This window comes from Lagenorhynchus albirostris, chromosome 16 (genome assembly GCF_949774975.1).
Source record: "Lagenorhynchus albirostris chromosome 16, mLagAlb1.1, whole genome shotgun sequence".
Classification (NCBI taxonomy): domain Eukaryota; kingdom Metazoa; phylum Chordata; class Mammalia; order Artiodactyla; family Delphinidae; genus Lagenorhynchus; species Lagenorhynchus albirostris.
In genome coordinates, this window is record NC_083110.1 from 8,258,423 (window position 1) to 8,284,716 (window position 26,294).

Here is a 26,294-nt window from a genome sequence, read left to right on the forward strand (position 1 = left end):
AATAAATAAATAAATCTTACCATTTATGACAACATGGATGGACCTTGAAGGGATTATGCTAGGTGAGACAAGTGAAAGACAAATACTGTATAATTTCACTTTTATGTGGAATCTGAAAAAAACAAACAAACTGAACCTATAGTTACAGAGAACAGATTGGTGGTTGCAGAGGCAGGGTGTAGGAGAGGCAAAACGGGTGAAGGTGGTCAAAAGATACAGTCTTCCAGTTATGAAATTAAGAAGCCCTGGGGATATAATATACAGCATGATTACTGTAGTTAATAACACTGTATTGTATATTTGAAAGTTGCTAAGATAGTAGATCTTAAAAGTTCTCATCACAGAAAAAATTGAAAGTATGTCTGGTTATGGATGTTAACTTGACTTAATGTAATGATCATTTCATAATATATGGAAATATCAAATCATTCATCTAATATAAAGTTATATGTCAATTATATCTGTTTAAAAATATTTTAAAAAATTAAGTGCTGACTATTAAAAAAAGAAGCATTACCACAAAGAAGTACAGGCCCAGATGGCTTCTCTGGTCAATTCCAGCAAACATTTGAGAAAGCAGTAATACCAATCTTAACCTCTTACAGAATCCTTCTAAACTTATTTTATGATGTCAACATAACCATGGTCCTAAACCATTAGAAAGGCCTTGCTAGAAAAAATGTTATACAGTAATATTCGTCAAGGTCATAGATGCAGAAATCCTCTACAAAATACTAGCAAACCAAATTTATGGATATATAAAATCAAGCATATTATAACTAAGCATACTATAACTATAGCATATTATAACTAAGGTGGGATTCAACAGTAGTTAATGTATTCATGAAAGTGATTAATGTCTTTCTCCATATTAAAAGACATAAAGGGAAAGATTACATATTTTAATTGATACATTTAAAACATTTAAAAAATAAATCATTTATTGTAAATTTGTAATGTAGGGAACTCTTTAATTGGATAGATGCTCTCTGTAAAATGGAAAACCAGTGAAATATTGAATTATTTTAGTGTGATGTTAAATAAAGGGGTGAAGGTGGGCACTGTTAGAATTAAAAAGTGAATTTAGGGGCTTCCCTGGTGGCGCAGTGGTTGAGAGTCCGCCTGACGATGCAGGGGACACGGGTTCGTGCCCTGGTCCGGGAAGATCCCACATGCCGCGGAGCGGCTGGGCCCATGAGCCATGGCCGCTGAGCCTGCGTGTCTGGAGCCTGTGCTCCGCAACGGGAGAGGCCACAACAGTGAGAGTCCCGTGTACCGCAAAAACAAACAAACAAAAAAACTAAAAAGTGAATTTAGTAAAGTTAGAACTCAGTATAAATTGTCAGTTACATTTCTATATATTAGCAAAAAGCAAACATGAAATTAAAATTTCTAAGTGAGTCTACTTATATTGGTACAATACAACATCATGTATCTAGGAATAATTGTCATGAAAGATATATAAACCTTTCCATAGAAAATCGAAAAGCATTTTGAAGGAAATTAAAGGTGACCTAAAAAAAAGAGGGATATACAGTGTTGGAAGCCTGAATATTATGAAGATGGCAGCTATCTCCAAATTGATCTGTCGATCAATGCAATCTCAATCAAGATGCCAGCAGGTTTTCTTTTTGTGTGCATGAAAATTTATGTCTATTCTGAACATTATGGGAAATAGAGAGGGTCAATATTAACAAATATAATATTGAAGAAAAGAACAAAGTTGGGGCCTTTGGCTACCAGATATCAAAACTTATTTTGATGGAACAGTGGTTAGGATAGTATGTTATTAGCACAGGCGTAGAAAAATAGGCCAAAATAGAAGAGAGTTCATAAATACCTCCACATGTTAGTAACTTGATTTATGACGGAGGTGGCAATGCAGTACAGTGGAGGCAAGAATTATCTTTTTGTAAATGGTGCAAGGTCAACTGAACAGCTGAATGAGGGGGAAAATGAATCTGAATTCCCTCCCTAGCACCATATACCCAGAAAACCAATACCAAACAGATTGAGATCTCAGGTAAGAGTTAAGATAATACATTTTCTCAGAAATAATGTAGGAGGATCTTTTCAGGGCAAAAAGCACCAGCAATGAAGGAAAAGATGGAGAAATTGTACCAAAACTAAGAATGTCTGTCATCAGAGTTACCATTAAGAGATGGAAAAGACAGGACACAGACTGGGAGAGAATACTTGAAAAATATAAGCAATTCTGGGAAATCAGTACGAACAAAAATAGACAACCTAATAGTAAAAAATGGGTAAAAGACTTGAACAAATACTTCTTAACAGCAGATATATTCAAAATATCCAAAGCATACGGAAAAATGCTTCATCACAGTAGGCTTCAGAGAAATGCAGATGAAAACTGTGATGAGGTATTACTACACACCCACCAGAAGATCTAAAATTTAAAAGACTAGAAGTATTGTCAAGATGTGAAGCAAGTGAAACTCATACACTCCTGATGAGAGTTAAATGTGTACCACTGCTTTAGATATATTTTTCTGAATTTGTATTTATTAAAAATGTGGGCCCTCCAAATCATAGTTTTACTTTTAGGAAATTGAAACGACTTCATTATGTTTTGAATCCTGGAACACAGTGTGCAGATTTTTCAAGTTTTCCCCCCTAATCTTAATAATAAACAACATGTATGGTGGAGAATTACTTATAGGGTAGAGTAGATTTTGGTTTTCACTTTTCTCTAATTTATTATTTTAAAAACTTAGCAGGGTAATGGATTGTAGGTATGTATTAAATATTTCAATTACTTATGTTATGACTTGATATTAAAAACGTTATATTTATGTTGGATGTTTTATTGTTGTGTTGTAATTATCTAGAAATTTATCTATGTGAAAAACCAGACATGCTATTTGAATAACTGAAACTAAATAACATGTTCGATATCATAAGAATCTCTAGGTTCATTTTACATTCTCTTATCTTGATGTTAACACATTGTATTAGGTGGCACTTACCATAAGAAATAGGCTGGTGAATAATTCCAAATTAAATAGAGACTAAAAATCTGAAACAAAAGAGAAAAAAGATGACGTATCTTGTTTTTGGTATACATAGTAGAGCTTAGGAGAGTGGGGATTTCAAGTTAAAGACCCAATTTCAAGATGAAGCTCCATCCTTTTTTTCCAACAACTTTGTTGTTGTTGAGGAAAGTGTGTAACACATTTATATGTCGTTTGTTTCCTCATGTATAAAATGCAGTCAGATTACGTGTAAAGTGTTCAGCTCAAAGCCTGGCACATAGTAACTCTTTACTATATGACCTATAGATTTAATAATAATAACATTCTTTACCTTAAACAGTAAAATAAGCAACTTGGAAGAAGCAACCAAACTCATTTTTATAGGTATGGAATAGTTCATGTTTTGTGCCCTAATTTATAACTTCTATATTAATTAAATATATTTACAATTATTAAAATATACTAATTAAATGTACATATTAAAACATGAATACAAAAAGGGAGATGTCATGTCATATGATATAATTTATAATTAATTACTTTTGTATTATGTTCTTAACTTCTGTCCTCTCTGCTTAGTCAAGTTGCTATTTAAATGACTGTTTTATTTTCCTTAATGGAAATTGTGTTTTTATTTGAAAATAAATTTGCTCATTTGTTGGTCTTAAAATATTTAATGCTGTTTCCTACAGTTGGTAAAATATTTATCTTCTCTAAATTAATGGAATCAGTATGTTTTTTAAAAATCCCACATACTTGGATAAAAAATTATTGGAATAAGTACTCATTTGTCTTACATGCTTTATGGATTTGGTAACTGTTTAAACTATAAAATTGGTCAAGTTCATTGTGAGCTTTATATTTCCTTTCCTTGATTAGCGTCATATAAATCATTCTCTTCTTCACTGTTTGTAGGCATTTAATTAAATAATTCTTGATAACATTCATAAGAGATGTGTCATGAAATTGCTCTGCATCGCTTATGCATAATTACAGCTTTATTGTACTTTATCAGTCTTTTAACTCTGTGGACCATTTGTCTTGTCTTCTGTGTTTAGCTGAAAATTCACTCCCAGCACATGCTGTTGCTAAGCCTTTCTTTGGGTATTTGGATACTGAATCTGTTATATTATTGCTAATTCTTGCTGCTTACAAAAGTTTCACTTTTGTAATATAGATCATTAAAGAGCTTCTGTTACTAATACTAGGAACTATGACTCTTGATTACAATTTCTCTTTCTTCTAGGAAATTACCACAACACTTTATCTTTGCACTGATGCAAGTGTGTGTGTGTGTGTGTGTGTGTGTGTGTGTGTGGGTATATTTAACATTTTGATGTGAAAATAATGATGGGATAATAGAATGTCTTTGTTAATCATTGAAAAAGCATGGCATATCCTGGTTTCCTGATAAACATGAAAGGGAAATCATTTCACATTTCCTTAAGTTATTTTTCATGGAAGAGAATAAATATAAGAATTTGTCCTTTTAAAGGTAGAAAAGTGAATGATAATTATATTATACTGGACATGACTAAATTGTTTCCCTGTGCCCCAGGATCTAAAGAAATAGATTCATCACTTTAATAGGTTCATGCTTAAAATGAGGACTTGAGCTTTGGGTAACAGCTAAACATCTTGAAAACTTACAGTGAAAACCAGGGCTTTCCATTCATTAAAGTATTCTTTCTTAAATAACAATGTGTTTGTAAATTCAGAGGTTGGGGGTAGGCTTAGAAGAGATTTTTCTGAAGACTAAATAAATTATTGACGAAGCCAAAATGCTCTGTTGTAAGTAATCTGTTGAATCTATTGACTCTCACTGGGCCTTCAGAACAATCCCACCTGTGTATTTAGGTTGATATTTTTGTATCACTTTATAGCATTTAAAAAGTAATCACAATGTATATGCATCTTACGCACATTTCCTTCTTGAAGCTTGTTAATAAGGAGTGGAGATTCTTAGTTATGGCGAAATAGCATGAGCTTTGGACCTGATGAATGAATTTTCTAAAGAAAAAAGAATTGCAAGTAAACGTAAACGCATGAAGAGTCTGAAACAGACCTCAAGTTTCACTGATCCCCAATCATATGTGCTAAAGAAAGGAGGTTGATTATGGAAACTTACCTTTGAGAGAGAGTATATCCCTCAGTGTTGAGATTTTTAAATTCTGATTGATTTGCTAGGAATCTTAGGGCCTTGTAGAGGCAGTCGTTGACGTATGGCTTTTTATTCTGTTTTACACTTTGGATATAATTATATTCACTTATTTTTTAAAGAGTCGTATGAGACTAACATGCATTCATTAATAACTACATTTTAAACAATACTTGGATTCTGATGCAGTTTCAGAATTATTTGACAAAGCATGCCTTTTGTTATACTGTGAACATTTATATAATGCTAGAAAGATTGGGCTAAGAGAAACTTTACTTCTATTTCATCAGAGATTTATACTTAGATACTGTATTTCTAAACTGATCTTTTTCGTTAAATACATTTTTATAGTTAGAGGAGAATAGTGGTTCCTAAATCAAAGGCCTGTAGGTTTGAGAATTAGGTAAATGTTCACGTTTGCTTTTGAATATACTAGATTATTGTTATTTCATGTACCTGGTACATATTCAGCCTAATGCCTTTTGAAGTTATGATTACTAAATTAATTGAAATTTGTGTGTTTTGAGGAGATTAAATGTTATTAATTAAAAGTTTGGATACTGTTTCAGATCCTTCAGAATTGGAAGTAGGTTTTGGTGCAGGGACCACATTTCAGTTTATTTAAATGACAGTAATTAAAACCTTGCTAGCTACTTATTTGTGTGCCTGTTACTATTTTGACTTTTTCTTTCCACAGAAAGTTGATGTGAAAAAATGGGTATGTGTTTCCACGTATTTACAAAGAGATCGTGATATAAATGGGTGCATGTTTGCTGTTGCCTCTAATCTTTTTGTTTCGCTTCCTAGTGTGGCTGGTACTATGAGTACTCAAAATAACTGCTCTGTTGTAGTCAACACGTATTTTACCAGTCTCCAGTTAGAACCTTTAGAAGTTTCTAGTTTTCTTCTTCTGAAATGGAATCTACTAAAATATTCTCTATCCCTGGAGCATTATAGTCTCTGTGTAATCGGCTTTATCGTTATGATAGGCTTCTGGTCAATGAGAAGGCTTTTATTATTAATATTGTGTATCTTTTACCGAAAAATCTCGACTGTTTAATCTTAGAATCCTACTGCTTAGCTCTCGTATTTTCCCATGTGCTATAGAAAAAGGCTTTATACATATTCATACAATCTTAAAAAGTGAAGGTGAATGAGAAAATATCACGAAGAAAGTTAACCGCTGCAGGATTCTGGAGGCTAATTTGGAGACCAACAGTGTGACAAAGTGATATGGCCAAATTATGTTACTATTTTTGGTCTCAGTTTCTTCAACTATTGAGAGAGAGGGGGGGAGGGAGGGAGGGAGGGGGACAGAGGGAAAGGGAAAGATTCTTCCAATTCTGAACTCCTTTTAATGCTGAATGGAAATTAGAGTTTCACCAACATTGATATTCCTGATCCACTTTGTGTGCAAAACAGTGAGGCCCTTCATGTTGTGTTGTTTTGTTCGTATTTGCCCTGTGACTTACTATGGTGAATCAGCTAATACTGGCTTACTTGATGACTTCATTTTACTTTCATTATATTTCCTCATTCTGGGATGCAGTTACCCTGAGGCAACATCTTGAGACTTTTGCTGTCTTTACAGTAGCCTTTCACTTGTGTTTCCCAAACAACTGCCCTGTTTCCTAAACTTCTTTCAGCCCTTTATACTTAAAGAAAGTTTTGTTTATTAAATTTACCATTTCCATTATGATGACACCCATGTATGGTTTTTTTTTTTTTAAAGAAGATGTTGGGGGTAGGAGTTTATTAATCAATTTATTTTTGCTGTGTTGGGTCTTCATTTCTGTGCAAGGGCTTTCTCTAGTTGTGGCAAGCAGGGACCGCTCTTCATCGCGGTGCACGGGCCTGTCACTGTCACGGCCTCTCTTGTTGCGGAGCACAGGCTCCAGACGCGCAGGCTCAGTAGTTGTGGCTCACGGGCCTAGTTGCTCCGCGGCATGTGGGATCCTCCCGGACCGGGGCCCAAACCCGTGTCCCCTGCATCGGCAGGCGGACTCTCAACCACTGCGGCACCAGGGAAGCCCCCCATGTATGGATTTTTGAGAACTACTACTTCTATGTTATAACTCTGGAAATAATTTTAATTCATCATCTGTTTCTTCATAACTAAGCTATTAATTTTGTTCAGCTCTTTCTTTTTGAAATTTCCTCTCTTCTCTGCCTCTAGTTAAAATTCTGATCCGAATTCTTGTCTTGGGGATGGAAACCTGTTTCTAAGAACATGTGTTTCACCTTTTTGTGCTCCTTCCCCAAGATTAGCCACCCTCAAAGAAGTCCCTGTCTCATCTTTTTATCCCTTCACTTCCGTTCCAGTGTCCCTGTGCTGTATCCAAATCAGTAGTTCTTTAGCCAGCCACTCAAGCCACTTAAATTCCTTTGGAAATAGAATATTTCAATGAATAAACCCCCTTTCTCCCGCTGTCTAGAAATATCCCCATTCTTTCCTCTGCATTTGGTTGCTTTTTTGAAGTGCCTTGCTATGTGAATTTTCTCCCTCTCATTTTCATAGGGATTTCTCATCTCAAAATTTATTCTTAGTAGGTTTATTTGCAAACCTTTACCTTAGAGATTGCTTTCTAGTTCTGAGAAAGTATTGGCGGTAACATTGAGCTGACAGTCATGCCGTTTAGCTCTGTGACTCACTTCATAACCTATGTCAGCTATTTGTGGGCATTCGTCTCGTCTCCTTGTTTATAGGATTAGAATCTGGGCTAGCCCTTCCTGGTTCTAAAATATTACTGTTATGTTAATGATAAGACGTATCAATGCTGAAATATACCTTCATTGAGATATCATATAATGAAAATATCCAGCTGGATTTGCTCTGGGTAACTGATAATCACTATATGTATAGGTCTCAGTAAATTTTAGATTTGAGCTGTTTCTTTCTTTGAAGACCCATATACGTCAAATCTTAGGCGCTTGCCATAGGGAGCTTGAAAGTCTACTGTCACAGGTAGAATTTGTTACCTTTTTCTGTTACTTGAAAAAGGTAACAGAAAACAGTTGAATCCCCTGCCTACCTACCTGCTCTGGGGGCTCATTCTCCTGTGTGCCCTGGGTTAAGTTAGGACGGGTTCTATGTTTTCTCATAGACAATGAAACCCCCCCCAGCCATTTCAAGTCACATAAGTCTCATTTCAGTAATTAAAATGCCCAGTCCTGTGTAGTGGAACACTCTTGATGTTAATTCTAGTTACAGCTCAGGCCTCTCCCGGCAGGAGCCTGGAGGGGGTGGGGACTAGGGAGGAATCTGCATCTCACTTCCCTCTGCCAGTTCCCACACACGCCTGCGCATTGCCTGCGGCTTCTGACCCTCTCAGGGTGTCCTGGCAAGGAGAAGAGGAAAGTTGGCAGGCAGGTCTTCTTTGATGAGCCTGTCATTCATGGGGCTGGTCAGGCGGTTTCACCTGACTTTCTCTCTGGGTAGTTGGGCGGTGACCAGTGGAGATGCTGTCACCGGAAACCTCTGAGCTGGGGTTCTCTTGCTGCATCCATGTGCCCCATCCTCTAGCTGATCAGTGGTGATGACCTCCTCATCCCTGGTCTCTTGGTGGCATTGAAGACAGTCCCAGGCTGGCTCCATCTAGCGTGGCCCCCATTTGCTCTTGGCAGTGTGGTCACTGGCCAGTTGTAACGTTACTCTGCTAGGACACAGGTATCCCTGAAGCCACCCTCTCTAGGCTTGAGTTGAGGGCAAGCTCTGGGGAAACAGGACTCCAAGCCAACCAACACCTCTCTCTAAGAAACCATCTCCTTGCTCTCCAGCCTCTCCGGAGAGACTGGAGCTGGGGGCCAGCTTAGGGCAGCAGTTGGATTTTCAGCCACCTGCTTTGGTGTCCCTGTTTGGGTGGTATCCCAGTGTGGTTTGGAATATGAGAGTATTTGCCACTACTTTGTTCTGAAACAGGTGTCCTATTTTAAGACCCTGTTATATTTGCTTGTCTACAGAACATAGGTGACAACCCCAGATTGAGACTTTTAGAAGCCTTATAAAACTTAAATATATTGAAAATTAGACTTGCTTCTTTATAAATTTTCTCATAGCATCATTCTGGAAACTTCATCACACGTCAGTCAACCTCTCTCTCTCTCCCCCCTCCTCCTCCCTTCCTTCCACCCTCTAGCTGTTTTCCCGTGTCTCTTTGAGCACCTTTGGGCATTTGTGTTTAATCAAGAGCTCATTGAGTCATCAGATGCTGCTCTTCATACTTCAAGAGGGAATAACATTTGTGAGTTCTGCATTAAAACGTGATGAATTGTTATTTCCATCTACTCCACCCTCAGCCCTCTAGCCCCCTAACCTCTAGCATTGGTTTCTAACATGGAGGCCTGGGATCGCAGTCATGGATGGAGCTGGGGACAATAAAGGGATGGAAAACACTGTCATATTGTTGTATGTGAAGCATTGTCTGTAGACCAAATGATGTCTCATACATATTAAAAAATATGTTGATGCTGTTGGAATTATTAAAATACAAAATCCTTTCAAATGTTTCTGAGAGTAGTTTTAATAATGCATTTTTTCGTGCAGCTACTATGATGTGAGGGTCTATGAAGTGCTCTCATGTTATCAAGATTCAATCATGTTTGAAATGGTTTTGAAAAAAATATACAGAATCTGCTATATCCTGATAAAGACAATTTTTTTCTAGGTAGGTGGTGCTCTGAGTGTAGGGCAGGCTTTATAGGTCCTCAGGTCATTATGATCCACGTACTCTCCGTAGAGATCAGTTTGTTGGTTTTTGATTGAGAGAAAGGTGGGAAAGGAAGAAGCCCTCGGGCTTCCCTGGTGGCGCAGTGGTTGAGAGTCCGCCTGTCGATGCAGGGGACACGGGTTCGTGCCCCGGTCCGGGAAGATCCCACATGCCGTGGAGTGGCTGGGCCCGTGAGCCATGGCCGCTGAGCCTGCGCGTCCGGAGCCTGTGCTCCGCAACGGGAGGGGCCACAACAGGGAGAGGCCCGCATACTGCCAAAAAAAAAAAAAAGCCCTCAATAGCTTTTCTACTTCATATTTTAGACATTCATGCAGCTCAGTGATTTATAAATGTGTCACAGAGATAAAAGATGAGGATTTATAGTAGTTTATCAGAATTGTTTATTTTCCTTTACTCTTCTAAAGAAGAACTGGATAATTATATATACATATATATGTCAGACCCTTACACATGAGACAAAAGACAGTCCATTTAGACACTGTCTGTAAAGAGTTGTTGATAGGTTGAAACAGACAGCAGTTGCTCCCAATCTGCCCCCAAATTATACTGAATTCTTATTAAAAAATACCAGCATACACATATCACTAGCTGCCAGTGATGGTCATTAATATGAGTAATGCAAGAGCATTGCCACGGGCTGTATCATAATATGTATAATTGCTTTTTCATGGGCTAAAAGCGGAACCCTCTTTTAGACGCTTTCTGGGCCCACCATCAACATGTCTGTCAATCAGTGCAGTCTTGAGTATTTTCAGTGGGGAAGTCTTAGAAAGTTAAGCATTTACATAGGATATCTTCATCATAAGAGAAATTGTTGAGGTTTTTCACAAAGATATACCCACATATGCTATTAGATAGTATATATTGATATATGTTTGGAACTTGGAATTGTTAATCTTAAATTTCTTTTGCCCTCTAAAATTCTGGGGGAGCATGGTTAATTATAAAAAAGCCACCAACAAACCCAAGTCTTTAGTGGTGAAATATTTTTTCCTTTTCTCAACATAATGAAATTTACCACATGTATCCTCACTCACAGAGGAGAGAAGACCAGCTGGAGGATTATGGAGAATCCTAGCATCTTGATACAAGGAGAAAAAAGATGACAGAAGAGGCTTAAGTCTGATGGATATTTGGTGTGCAGAGTAGGACATTTCACTGCCTCAGTGGAAACTTCATGTTAGGACTCCAGAGGCAAAATTTTGCCCTAGTCTCTCAGATTGTCCTATTTGATAAATTTTTTTTTTTTTTTTTTTTTTTTTGCGGTACGCGGACCTCTCACTGTTGTGGCCTCTCCCGTTGCGGAGCACAGGCTCCGGACGCGCAGGCTTAGCGGCCATGGCCCACGGGTGCAACCGCTCCGCGGCATGTGGGATCTTCCCGGACCGGGGCACAAACCCGTGTCCCCTGCATCGGCAGGTGGACCCTCAACCACTGCGGCACCAGGGAAGCCCGATAATTCTTTCTTAGTAGCCCCAAAATGTTTATTTTGTTGCTTTGTTACTATTTCCTTATCTATATAATTTTTAAGAAGACATTTTAGCAAAGGTTCTTTTAAAACTTCTAAGAAAGGCCCATTTATAGAGGAATTAATTTTTGTAATCAGTTGTCATTTCACAAACCTGAAATAACAGTGAAAAAAAATCCCAAGTTTGAACTGAAAGGCAAAATTATGGTAGAGGAAGTTTGTACATCACCTCAATTTCTATTTCTTTCTTTGTACCAGTAACAGATGGAATATAATTATGCAGTCTCTTGATGTCTGATGTTTGATTACAATTTTCAGACTAAAGTATTGCTATTTGATTTGTTTTTCTACTCATAATTATTTGCATATGCTAAGAAAATCCCTTAGGGTTTTCAGATCTACTAGATCAAGTGACATATAGAGCAAAGACTTCTGCTTCTTTTTATCATCCATTAGACTCCCAGGGCCATCTTTGTTTGAGTTAGAACATAAGGATTGCTGTTTCTCTTCCTGGTTTTCATGTTAGTCTAGCGTAATGGGGGAGTGCTTATGTCCCCAGCTCTTGGTCACTTTTGAAGCTTCATCTGAGTTGTCCATTCTGAAGTAATTAAACTAAACTTGGAACACTGAATTACTGCCACTCATAGTTTTGCCCTAAAGAACTAAAATTTCCTACTTTGTGTTTCTGTATCAATTGATTTTCATCCCCAAATTTCTTCTAAGACAGAAAGCACCATGCCTGGACTCTGTCTTTATAATTATCCATCTCTGTATCTTGTCTAATGAAATTTTAGCTCTTAAATAATTGATTTCCGGCCTTCCCTGGTGGCGCAGTGGTTGAGAGTCCGCCTGCCGATGCAGAGGACGCGGGTTCGTGCCCCGGTCCGGGAAGATCCCACATGCCGCGGGGCGGCTGGGCCCGTGAGCCATGGCCGCTAAGCCTGCGCGTCCGGAGCCTGTGCTCCACAACGGGAGAGGCCACAACAGTGAGAGGCCCGCGTACCGCAAAATAAATAAATAAAATAAATAATTGATTTCCTTATTAAACTTACTGTAAGCATAAAAATGATAATGCTTTACACCTAAATTGAGGCTGTTTCAATATTTATCTTCATGCATGAGTTTCTTTTCTCTTTCTATCACATCATCAACTTGTAAAGGATTTTAATTTTCATTCTTTTTCTGTTGCTCTTTACCATACTTAAGCAGTGTTTACATTGAGATTAAAATAATATATTTTTCCTTTATATATTAATGTATTTTGACTTCTTTGCTCTTGAATGATCCCTTTTGAATATCTTCTAATGTAATAAGTCAAATAGATGGACCAATAGATGATTTGCACAAGAAGTTCATGTCAGTACTGCCACAGATAATCTTTCATGTTCCTGATTGTCTTGAAAATAATGCGTGTCTGATACATCTGCTCTTCTTTCTCGTTCTGTAGATGGCCGTCTTAGTCTTTGCTAATTTACAGCATTCATTTTATTTTATCCTGTGTCCAGATCACTCTTCTCTGTGACTTGCGCATCCTGTATTCGCACACAACTAAAAATTACGAAGAGCAGACCTCAGTAACTAGATGACTCTTTTTTCTATTTTCTACAATTCTAAAGTAGTTCCACCTAGGTAGCTGACAAAATCAGACTGAAGACATTTCTGCACGAAAAATCTCTAAAACCTAAATGAGTTAAAAACCCAAAAATCTCATGAAGAAAGTGTCTATTATAAACCATTTTCTGTAGCAAAATTTTGGATTTTTGTTTTTCTTTGAATTAAGGCTTAAATGATTTTCCCTAATTCCTCAGTGATATCTGCATCACTGGTGATCACAGGTAGGCATGCGATTAGTCAGTATCAACATGGAGTAAATAAAGTTCCTTGATATCATTTACCACGGATATTAGCTACAAAAATGTAACTACACAGCCTATATTTTCTAAGCTGAGAATGAAATGGTTCTTGACAATTTTTCCTTAACATTATAATATTGAAAATGAAAAAAATCAGTCATAATAGAATTGCCATTTAGTAATATACATATATGACTATGTATGTATGTTTCAGGGAAACAAGTGTGGTATTTAACATCTATGTTAGAAAACTTTCCCTTGCTGTTTTCTTTAAGACTAATGTGGATGTGTGTATTTTTTCCTCTGTAGGACTTACATGCATCTGACAGCTAAATGTAGCCCTAAGTTTGGAAACATACTATCATTTTTCCTTCTTTGCTCTTTTTCATCTGTTTACCTCTCCCAGGAGTAAGAAGTCAAAGAAACTTTATGGGTCTAAAGAAAAAGGAAGGAATATATCGATATGTACATATTATGTTTTGTAGAAGAAAAAAAGAGCTGTTATAATGTAAATCATGAGAAGTGGCCGAGTCAAGAGAAAAAGAGAAAAGTTCTGTGGTTTTTCTTTGAAATTCACATATCACAATATGTAGTATCTAAAGAATTGCTCTTTGTCATTTTTGCATGAAATATGGGCAGCTCATCACAGCATATTAATTGATGGTCTACCGTACCTGTTTCTAATCCACTATTTTTACTTAAGTTACTTGGGTTGCTGTTTATATTACTGCATTTTTATGCAACAGATGAGATGAAAAAATTTTTAAAGCATTGTCAGAATATAATTTTAGGATTATACTTTTTTTGGGGTGCTTAAATATGCTGTAAATTAAATCACGCATTAAAGTCAAGTAGCATGTTTTCACAGAAAAGAAAGAACTAATGTAAAAGCATTCTAAAAAGAGTTTGGCTTGCTACACCTTTTCTCTAGCATGTAGTTGATATTAAGTTTTGTTGTGACAACACAGTGAATGTTTTTTTGTTTATTGTTCATGTAACTCCATTTAGAACAGTGGAGTCTAAAAATAAGATATTTTAAAATGTCTTTGAAATAATGTATATTTAATATTTTCTCTTTTCCTTATGCCCCTGCAGAAATTCATGATGAAGGTAAGGCATTGGATCATCTGCTGTATATGTAATACTTTGTATGTTTTGTGTTTGGTTACTCATATTTAATTTTTGAATTCATGGCACTTTTCTTCACATTTTAAAGTTTTCAAAAATTAAATCAAAACTTTTAAATTTCAGTAAATACATCCCATGTTTACATTTATTGACATTTGACATCTTTGGGTCATATTGTGACATACTAAGTCTTACTTAGCCAACGTTAGGCATTTCTCCCATTGACACAGATTTTTTTTCTGTCGTTCTCCATCTAGAATTTTCACTGTGGGAATTATATTGGCTGTTTTGTGTTTATGCACTGTTGCATGAATACAATAGCAAATTCATACACTGGAAAATTAGAAGAGGCTAAATTAGAAGGGGCACCAAGAAGCTCCTAGTGAACTACTTACTCCAGGAGATGTGAAAATAATTTGACTTCTTTTTATTCCTCAATCAAATTAGAAAAACCAAAAGGTTTTAAGAGAGACAAACTAAAAGAGAAGAGTAAAATCCATGGTCATGTCATTGAAGGACACGTGTAGGGAAAAGAGAGGAACAGCAGAATGTCATTATTTGAGAGAAAAAGTAGAAATGTGTTGTTTCATTTTTATATACCTGCTACATTTCTCATGTAACATTCGTGAAATTTAATTTTTATCCTAAAAGCTGAGGAAAATTGTGTAGAGAAATTGATTGTGTTCAGGTAATGAAGGCTTAATATATTCAAAAATTTCAAAAGATATAAACTCTGAAAAGTGTGAAATCAAAATTCTGGATGTAGATTTAACAGGTTGCTTAGAAGAAAAGGAAGCAAAGGATTCATTTTCTGTGGAGTTACATTCATAGTTGACAAAACTCTGAACCAGGAGCGTTGTATTGACACGTGGACCTATTCGTTAACATTAAGAATTTGACAGTTTGGATAGGGTGACAGAGCAGAACACTTACTTGAAGTCCCTATCAACAAGGACCCAAAACATTTTCCAAAATTTCAAATAATACCAGTCATTATTTTTCAGTGGAAACTATTGTTATTACCTTGGGAAGCGAGGACATGAACTGCTCAGTGAGGCAGATCATGAAACAAGGGATTTGGTTGGGAAAATGTTATCAACCGCAGAAAACAAGAATATGTTCTCTCTTTGCAAATATTAATAAATAATGAAAGGGACTTCCCTGGTGGTCCAGTGGTTAAGACTCTGCCGGGAGCACAGGGGGCACACGTTCGATCCCTGGTAGGGGAACTAAGATACTGCATGCCGCGCGACAAGGCTAAATAAATAAATAATGAAATTGGGTTTGATTTTTTAAAAATTAGCAGTTTTGCTTGCTAAATCTGCATTTACTGTACTCATTTTATCATCTCACTCCTATTCAAATCCTTTGTCTATGCCATTTCTGTGATTCCTTGGAGAACAGTAAATGGCTTAGTTCCTGAAGCATGTACCTCAAGCTCTTTCATGAGAGCTGATTCATATAAAAATCAATGCAAATAGAAAAATGATGTCCATTTGGTTTAAACCAGGTGGTGTACCTGATGTAATTTAATTAAGCTCTGACTTCTTTTAACCGCAAGGCCAGAAACCCAGTGACTTATTTTCATACCTGCATTGGATCATCTGGAAAGGTTAGAATTTGACTAAGCGAGGGCCTATGCATTAAACTATAGTAACTTAAACCAATTACAAGGAAAAGGATGCTAAATTTTATGCAGCTTTTTCACTTTTCAGTCGTGACGTGCTTTGGTTTTCAGACCTGGACACACATCGTTAGAACCTCCTAGAACCAGCCAGATGCTTCCTTGTCGCAGGTGCTCATTTCTGCTGGTGGCACTGAGCAGTGATCAGTTAGTCCTGTCCTAGTCCTGGTCTGTTCCCTCTGGAGACCTTTGGTTAAGACACCCTCCCTCACAAGTTAGCCATCTAATGCCAAGTGGCTGTCTCGACAGTGGTCAGCTGGTTTGTCAAACATATTTATTTTGCACTGAAGCCAGATTTCTCATTAATTATTATAATCATCCTTTGAACCTGTTATATGATTCACTACTGAAGATGGCAGGGCTGTTTGCATGGCTCCTGCTGCCGGGGACCCCAGGTGGACCAGATGCCAGGCCAGCAGTTCTGTGCTCCTCCTCTGTCTAGTGCTGTTCACATTTGCGTTGGAAAGTCACGTTCAGATGATGTGAAGGCTTACGCACAGAGATATTTTTTTTGTTTTTCTCCCTGAAACAACTCATTGCCCGAGTATCACTCTTTGTATTTGAAGGTAAACTTAAAAGCTTCCCTGCTTAAATATCTGAGCACTATGAAAGAAGTTCTCCAAGGCAAATTCCTTTTTGTTGTTGTCTATCGTTTTAAACGTTGGTTGTGTAGCTTAGTATTACCTAAGCAGTAAACTCTTTTTAAGATTTCATTGTTTTTCTTCTGAAATGGTGTGTTATAATGATCAAGGGATATAGAAAAGTTCTCCTGTAGAGTCTGATTTATTATTTATTTATTTATTTATTTATTTGCGCTACGCGGGCCTCTCCCGTTGCGGAGCACAGGCTCCGGATGCGCAGGCTCAGCAGCCATGGCTCGCGGGCCCAGCCGCTCTGTGGCATGTGGGATCTTCCGGGACCAGGGCATGAACCCGTGTCCCCTGCATCGGCAGGCGGACTCTCAACCACTGAGCCACCAGGGAAGCTCTGATTTATTTAAAAAAAAAAAAAAAAAACCTCTCGAATAATAAGGGCCTGGAATTATGAGAAATATCCTACATTGATTAGCATAGCATTTTTGTACAGAAAAAATGATTAGTAAAACAGAAAACCTTATAATATTTAGGTGTTATATAGTTAATAAATTAAATGGTTTTAAATAGCAATGACACTAAAGACGCATTAAGCAAATATGTGGTACGAACATATTTTATTAAACACAGAGGAGGAAAAACACCCCAAACAACAGAAACACATAGCCAGTAATGTTTATGCATGTTTAAACCTCTCGAGTTGATCTCAGTCATTACTATTCTGGTTTTATGTACTATGCTTTTCTGCTGTTGTATTTTAAGCTTGTAACAGTGGTACGTCAAAGGTAGCTACAATGATCCAATTTTCCCCTCCCCACAGAGGAGGATAACAGATTAATAAATGATACCTTATGACTACATCTTATTCTGAATAAATGTAAATGTAGAAGTATTTCCATCAGAGCTTCTGCTTACAATATGGGTACCCTGATTGCACATTTTGGGCCAAGATGCTGGAAAGCTCAAGGCATAAGAATACCTAATAATACCAAATTGGTATTAAAATAATCTGTGGAAAAATTGAAGTGTGGTTTGTTTAGAATACATACAGCTTTGTTGCTTAGATTTTGTTTGAACGTACTCTGAACTTTTTTTTATCCACTTACAGTTCACCAGTTCAACTTTTTTACACTATCGTTTAATACTAGCCCTGTCAGTCATCTCAGGGGTCCTGGGACCAAACCTACGCACAGAACTGAAAAAACTTTTCTAACTGATATTTTCAGAAAGTTCAATTTTACCCTTTATTAAATGATTCTTGGCTCTCTGACACCAGAAATATGTAGAGGGAGGAGTTTGGAAATGGTAGTTGTTACCTTGGGTTGGTGGTGTTTTTCCCTGAAAGAACAGCAGCCCCTTAGCATAAACCCCCTTCACCTATGGGAGACTACAGCAGTCTAGCAGAAGCCAACTTCAGGATCTGCAGAGGGGCCATAGAGGGCTGTTCACAGCTCACCAACCATACCACAGGCCCAGCCAATCACAGGGGAGAGCTGGGGTGTGAGGGACAGACCGTTGCATTTTCAGAAACAGGTAGGGCCCAAGTCACACGCGGAAATGTATGTCAAGGACATGTAAGTTCCAGGTAATACTTTTACTAAAAAGACCTGATAATCCGACATGTAGTTGGAGGTGGTAAGAAATGCAGAGAGAATTAGTTCTTAAACTTCTGTTTTCTTTGCTGTTAGTGTGCAAGTCTTTGGTAGGGAAACGCATGGGTTCAGTTTATAGTTGTTGAATGAATGAATAATTAGAGAAAACTCTAATTTTGAAGGCAGAGGAAAACAAGCTGTGAGCTTATTATGCCTAATACCCTTGACATCAGATAGTGTACCTCTCAGATACAGTATTTGAAGATACCCGATAAATATCTTCTGAATGAATAGAAAAAAGTGTTTCTTTTGTATAATGTTTACTGGAGAATCAGTAGGACTAAAGTATAGGTGACATGAATGTGAACACAAGGTTTGTTACATAAAATTTAACTTTCTACTTCTTCTCTTAACTGGTGCAATGGAAAGCACCACTTACTTTGCCTGTGTTTTAGAGTCCAAGGAACAGTGAACATGTTAACTTCAGAAAGCACCAAGGTATTTTTCCAAAGTGCGATTTTGAGGGGTGGGCTAGCCTTGAACTTGTTGGTCCATTAGCTTGATTGGTTCTATCTAGTTGGTTCTGGCTGGATTCCCAAAGGTTATGATGGTTATAGCACTGTGAGCTTGTAAGGTTCTGGTTTGGGTGGCCGGAGGGAAATGGACCCCTTGTTCCAGAGTACTGAATTACTACTGCTTGTGATGTTATTAGCCAGCAGTGATGAACTTTTTCTCATTGAAATTGCCCTGGGGGATTACCCAGTCCACTTTGAGGCAGCATGCTGTAGAGTCTTGAAGGAATACCCCTGGAGGTGGCTAAGCCAGTGTAACCGGTACTTTAACAGGTGTAACCATCCTCTTAAAGTACCGGTAGTTCCCTACATCAGAGGAAGTCCATAAATATTTGTTCACTTAAAGCAAGGACCAGGCCAAATTTAACAAGAAAATTGATATGATTGATTGACCAAATCAGAAAGCACAAATAAAGAACCAAGGTACGTCTTTGGATGCATCCCACAAACACAATTCTTTTGATAAATGTTTGTTGAATAAGTTATCCAGCCTGCCCAAGAGTGGAAATTATACATTTTATTTGTCCTGAATCAGAGCCAATCACAGTAGTATTATTTAAAATGACAAGTTAGAGGAAAAGGACTGCAGACCATGTGACAGAAATTATATTCACTTGTGTTAACAGTGCTCTCTTAATTAACAAAGTTAATTTAGTCTGGATTATTTGCATACTTTTACAGGAATTGTATTAAAACTAAATTTGTGACATAAATTAGCATTTGAGTAGTGAGGAAATTTGTAGTGTTAAATCCATAATAGACAACTGTGTAAAATCTTTATATATAAGATCTTTGAAAGAAAATTCAGATACTAAAATATCTCCTCTTAACCAATTTGACCATTTATGTATATATGTACATATGAACACATGAAATGCACAGGCAAAGCTTTACAGAAAAAACAGCACTCTGGTTAAATCTAAAGCTTGTTCTTCATCTAAAAACATCTTGTTTTGGTTGGTATGACTGTCTAGTGTCATTAAAGTTCAGCTGGATCTTGTAGCGTTGGAACTTATATCTGGTAGGGAAAGGTAAGCTCCTACCAAACTAGTCCCAATCAGACAAGGTAAATAAGTTGTTCTTGGCCACAGTAAATCAAATATATTACAGAAAATAAAAGTACTCTCTAAACAGGGCCTCATTCTTAGGAGGAATATAGTTTTGCAGAGTAGATTTTTCCCTTTTTCACTCTGGAGGTGAAAAAGTAACTTTCCTTTTTTGTAAAGCAATTTTTTTCTCATAATTTTAGTACCTTTTAATACCTATTTTTAAATGGTTTGGAAGTCTTTTAAGCATAACATGTAAAGTTATTTTAAGAAATTATGTGGAACAATAGGAAGGGGATATATTTTTAGTAAAAAAGGTATAATAATAATGAATATTAAAGTACTTTCTCCTGTACTTCTTAGAGTATGTATAAGTCAATAGCATCCCAGTCACCCTTAAAGACCTCTTTTTCCTACAGAAAAAAAGGGCAGCCTCCTTGGCATAATGTTCTGTACCTCCCGTGATGTTACCCTGATCTACTTTTATGACTCCTGTTTAGTTTCTCTGCGACCCAGCACTGCAATCCCATGGTCCCTTCCTCTTTCTTAATACCCTGGAGTTGTTTCCTATGACACCTTTACTCACCTGGATCGAGGAACCCATCTGGCTTCTCAAATTTAGCTCAGGTTGTAGCTTCATAGAAGAGGGAGCCCTTAACCTGAGTTTAAAGCAGTCGACGAGGTGGAAAAGACTACAGAGGGAAGGAGTATTGTGTTCTAAGACAGAGCAGTAAGAAAGGTCGGGGCAGGGAAAGTGTGTCTGTCTGGAGCACAAGGGATTTGGGGGCGATGCTAGAAAGGGCTGAGACTAAAGTCCTCTATGTGTGTACTACTCACTGTTGTCCCCAAAACAGCTGCACCTGGGTCATCTGGAAAATTTTTGAAATGAAACATCTCTGTGTTTACTCCAGACCTACTGGATCGGAATCTTGGGGGTAGGCTCAGGGTTCTGTGTTTTAACAAGCTCTCCAGGTGATTTGTAAGCCTGCTAGAATTTGAGAAGCGTTCCGCTATCTCGTATAAAGGAATTTGGACGCTTTTTCTGTAAACAGTTGGAAGATATGAAAGGTTTTTAAGCCTGAAGATGATTTGATGAATTTTGTGTTTTAAGAAGACTCATTCACTGAAGAAGTATTTATTTAGTCCTTACTATGTGCCAGGCATTTTCAAGGAATCTGGTATACTACGATGCCCAAAGTACCGTAGCCCCTGCTCGACGCAGACCACAGTGTAATGGGAAATACAGACAACAAATAACTGGGAATCAAAAATTACAAATTATGGTATTTACTGAACTCGAGTTCATTCTTTAAGAACTAGATCAACTGCTAGCCCCCTCCCCCCACAGGAGAAGGTTTTCTTGGTAGCTTTGTCCCAATTTAAGCATTCTTTCCACAGCACTTTGCTCATCTGCAATAGCTCTTCTTTTATTTTTTCCCATTAAACTTTTCCATGAGAACAAGAGAGCATTTTTATGGACTTAGTTAAATTTACTCTTTTTTTCCTTGTCGACCCTTTCTCTGCTCTCTGCAGACCGCTCAAGGTGGTGGCCACCGAACGCTCCTCTATGGACATGCCATATTGCTGCGCCATTCCTACAGCGGCATGGTGAGTACACGTGTAGACTGCATCTCCCCTGTGGTCATGCTGACCCATTTGTGCATATGTGGTCAGGAAATATTTGGTAATCCCATTTCATGGATGGCTTTAACAAGCTTGGTTGTATGTATTTTTTAATATCTTTATATCCTGCTTAGTTTTCTCATTTATAAGATGACAGCTTAGAGGACCTTTAAGGTCCTTCAGTTCTATCATTATGTGACTTCTATTTTTCGTATCTTACTTTTGAAAGACTAGGTTTAGGAGGAGAGAGGTGGTAAGAGTCAAGTAAGAAATAGTTCTCATTTCTGATTTTATTTCAAACCGTTTACTTATTAGAGAATTAAAGCATCCTTACTGAAAAATAGTATAAAAAACTGACTGTGAGTCCCACCTTCAACTCTCCACTAACTTCTTTTCCTTCTTAACTAGTTTTTCTCTTTGTTTTTCCATATCAGCTCCTCTTGCACCCAGTTATCCATTTATCCACAGGGTTCCTCTCAGGCACAATTTACTCATTCTCATCTATATATGCGTGTGCGTGTGTGTGTGTGTGTATAAAATATGTATAAAATAAAATATATAAATATTCCATTCTTTTAAAAGCTTTATTAAGTTATAAAAACACTACATATTCATTCTGTAAGATTTGGAAATTACAGAAGAAAAAAATCTTCATGATCACACCAATGAGAGAAAACTGTTGGGGACTTTTTAAAAAATTTCAATCTTTGCTGTGGTTAAAATTTTTTTTTAATATAATTGAGATCTTGTTGTATAACCAAATTTATATCCAGATTTTTTTTTACATATTATCACAGTATAAGTATTATCCATATTATTTAAATTTTTCATCAAGTTTATTTTAGTAACTACACAATAGTCCAATACCTGGAAGTATAAAATAATCATTTCTTTTAAGAAGGAGATAATTCCCAAAATGTGTAAACTGTTCCTGAGCAAAAGCTTAAACATAGCCTCAATATCAATACCAAAAAAAACAAAAAAAATCATCAATCTTCATCATCATGAATATTGACGTGAAAAATCTGGTTAATGGAATTGAAAATTATGAGAAGAGAAGTAGAGGAGAAGTATAGATGTGATTTTAATAATGACTTAATATCATTTATGTTAATGTGCTACATCACATTAGTAGGTCAAATGAGAAAAACTGTGATCATCTTAACAGGTGCTGAAACAGGTTTTTAATAAAAATACCAATTCCTAATAAAAACTAAGCATTGATGATTATTTTCTCAATGATAAAGAAAATATTTATGTCAAATCAATGACCTCATACTTAATTGTCAAACACTGAATCCATTCTTGACAAAACTAAAAGAAAAAAACCTCCCAAGAATATGCTAGCATCTAACATTGTTCTGGAAATCTTGGCTGACTTAGTAAGGTATGAAATAAAATAAAGGAGAACACTTTAAGTGGCTGGATAGAAGACAAATATATAAAAACAACCTTTTTGCATATAGCACTCACACATTAGAACTTCATGGAAGGAATTCCACTTTCAGTAGCAATGAAAACACATAAAATAATAAATATGAGAGTCAGTTTTCAGAAAAATACCCTTGATACATATAGATGGGTAAGCGCCTGAACTTGGTTGGTAGATCTGGGTTCAGGCTCGCTTTCCTGTATGCTGTACAGCCTTGGATACCTTACCAAACTTCTTGAAGCCTGTAATTGCTTAAATTTTATCCATTCAGTCAATATATATTATTTGGCACCTCCTGTGTGCTAGATACAGTAGTAAATAAGACCAAGTCTTTACCCTTAACAGAATTTAATTAACATTTAGTGAAATAATTATAGTGTGTGCCTCACAGTTGCTGTGAACGTTAGAAGAGGAGAGAATGTACGCTAACAGTTGCAGTGCCTGGTACTGTAATATTATTGAGAAATATTGCAGAAGACTTTAATAGCAATCACTAAGTTTTTACCTGGGAAATCAGTATTATAACACTGTTACTTTTTCTCAAACAAAGGCACATATTTAATATGCTTAGATCTAAGGTCTGTAACCCTCAGGGGCCACCATGGGCTGCCTGTCTTGAGGTCAGACTCATACTCCTGACTAGCTAGGAAAATGTCTGGGGACCCTTGAAGCCTTGTTTCTATAACTTGGGAGGTCAGTGGTTTGCAGTCAAGAGACAGAGGCTCCAGGTCAGTTGACTTTTACATCCTCACGGCACCGAATTCCACGTAACGTGCCAGCTAATCTGTCCCCAATCCGTGTATCACCTGCCTCCTTATGCTCACAGACATCCCCTGAGCTGGGTGAACCCTATTCTATCATAGGGGTTTTCTAGGCTTCTCGTTTCTGGGACGTCTGTGCTTGCTCAGTCCCCAGCATTGTCCCTGAGTCCTGTTTGCGGGGTTCCTGTTCTTTCCGGCACTGCACTTGGTTGGTGTAGATGGCAGTGTATCTTGAGCTCATACCACATTCATCTTTGTGTTCTCATTCTTGCAACACTTAATGAGGATTTTGAGGTTGGAGTGGGGATAGAGGGGTTGCCCTGAAAAATTATCCTAAATTTTATGTCCAAGAATATATAGTTAGGAAAACTTAAGAGGGAGAGAAAGAAATCAGGAGATGGTGGTGTTGGGAGAGTTCCATTCCTCCTAGGGAAACACACATTGGTATACACGTGACAAACCCTCACTGCAGTGAAGCGACAGGCTACACACACACACCGTTTGAAATTCAATTCTGGATAAATTTCAGAGAGTTAAAATTTTAAAAATGAAAACAAAACTAGAAGCTAGAAGTGAATAGTGTTCAAATTTCTGCTTGGGAGAAAGATTTCCAACTGACAGATCAGGTTGTCCTTTTGCTTATGATTGTGAATATCAGATGAAGTGAGAGATGTACAGACATATCCCCAATTACTTGTCTTCTTTTACCGACAGGACATATTTCTGCAGTCTTTCTGTGAGGGGGAAGAAAACCACATTTCCTCTACAGCATTGTTCCTCATTTAGGCTGTGTAAGTGCTCAGAATTAGACTTGGAATGGACAATAAATGTTTAGTGACAGCTACTGATTCTGTGTCTTTTAGTATCTGTGCTGCCTGTCCACCTCTCGGTCTTCAACTGATAAACTGGCCTTTGATGTTGGCTTGCAAGAGGACACAACAGGTGAGCACCTTGGTCCGTGATGAAGCTGCGCTCAGATCGTGGCAGGGATTGGATTGGGAGACGTATTGAGACACGATGGAAGATAAACTGGTTGAATATTCTGGAAGATAAACTGGTTGAATATTCTTAGGGACGAATTCAGGAAAAAAATAAATGACTAACTAGGAAAGGTTTTAATAGAAGGAGGAAATGTACATTGTTTCTACTGGTGGGTCATCCCCACGTAATTAGCTTGATGTGCAAACTAGACTTCAAACCTTATTCTTTTGTTGGAGTTGGGTAGGAAAACAGTACTTATGCTCTGCTGATAGTTAACCATATTACTGTGTTCTGATTAGTTTGTAAAGTATTAAATGCATACCTTTTCTACCTTTCAGCTTGCATCTTAAAATATTTTTAAGTGTATACATGTAACATTGTCAATGTCAACATTCAACCAAAAAAGCAGCAAATGAAAGCCTCCTTCATTCCCCTGTCCACAGGTCATCATATGCTCCATATCTATGTATTTACATATTTTTGAAACAAAAAACATATATTAACACATTTATACTTTTGGAGACTCCAGATAGGAAAGTATAGGCTTTATTTGTGTTTTTATTCTCAATGCTTTGAGAACTTTACACTTTATACACCTCTGTACGATATGATGGCTTTATCTTTTACAATGAGCATGCCCGATTTTGGAATTAAAAATAAATAAGAGACCAACTAGAAGAAAGAATGGAAGGAAATAGAAATTAAAAATAAATAAAAGACCAACTGGAAAAAAGAATGGAAGGAAATAGACCGACTCATTAAGTTGTTGCTTTTATGGGTGGGATCAAGTTCACACATGCCCTCCTTTTTAAAATACTTTCCCATACTCTAAAATTTTCACTGATAACAAATGGATAAAAATAAATTTCTGTTTACCAACCTAATTAACTTTTTAATGGACCAACACATCACCTCGTACAAGAAATTCCAAGAATCCCAGACACCAGAAAGATAAATGTGTTCTTCTCATGTTTATTTCATTTTCTATAGGCTCCATCATTCCTCTGTATTTTGGCTAGTAGTTTTAGTTTTCTCATTGTAATTAATTTACTTCAGCACATAGTTGCATGAAAAAAAAATCTTCAGTCCTCTCTCTCAAGAGGAGTAAAAGACATGCACGATCTATAACTTGTTTTCATACATTGAGATGATTATATAATAGTGAAACCCACCAAACAAGGCAGTCTTTCACCCTACACCCATATGCTGCTCTCTTTTCCCCATTGGCCTCTACTTCTGAATTACTGAACTATTTACTATATTTATCATTTGTTGTGTGCCTGCCTTGATCAGATTGAAACTCACAAGGCAGATAACTTTTTCTTCCTTATTTGTTGAGGTATCCCCAGCTACTAAAGCAATGATTGACAAATAGTGTGTGCTTTATCAATATTAGAGTGAATGAATGAAAAACTCCCTACAACTCTAAAAATGTGAGTTGAGTGGATGAAGATAAGGAATTCTGCAACATGATGTTCAAGTAAGAATATGGTTTGTGTAAGAAAAGCAGCTCAGGGCATAGATTACATATTGCCTGTTAAATATGCTTAAGAAGTGTTATTTGCTGACTCATTTACTCATTTATGCAAAATGAATTGTTATTGAATGCCTACAGAATGCTAGTAGGAGCTGGGGAAACCCCAGTAAACAAAACATACAAATGCCCTGCTATCATGGAGTTTA

General features: G+C 37.0%; 1 protein-coding gene across 1 annotated transcript in view; it reads left to right on the forward strand.

Annotated features, from left to right (window-relative positions):
• RYR2 (ryanodine receptor 2) overlaps positions 1-26,294 on the forward strand; it is a 542,915-nt gene that overhangs the window by 95,986 nt on the left and 420,635 nt on the right. The window contains exons 4-7 of the mRNA XM_060126891.1: positions 5,853-5,869; positions 14,295-14,309; positions 21,348-21,422; positions 24,494-24,572. Of these exons, the coding sequence (XP_059982874.1) occupies positions 5,853-5,869; positions 14,295-14,309; positions 21,348-21,422; positions 24,494-24,572 (186 nt within the window). The remainder of the gene's footprint in view (positions 1-5,852; positions 5,870-14,294; positions 14,310-21,347; positions 21,423-24,493; positions 24,573-26,294) is intronic.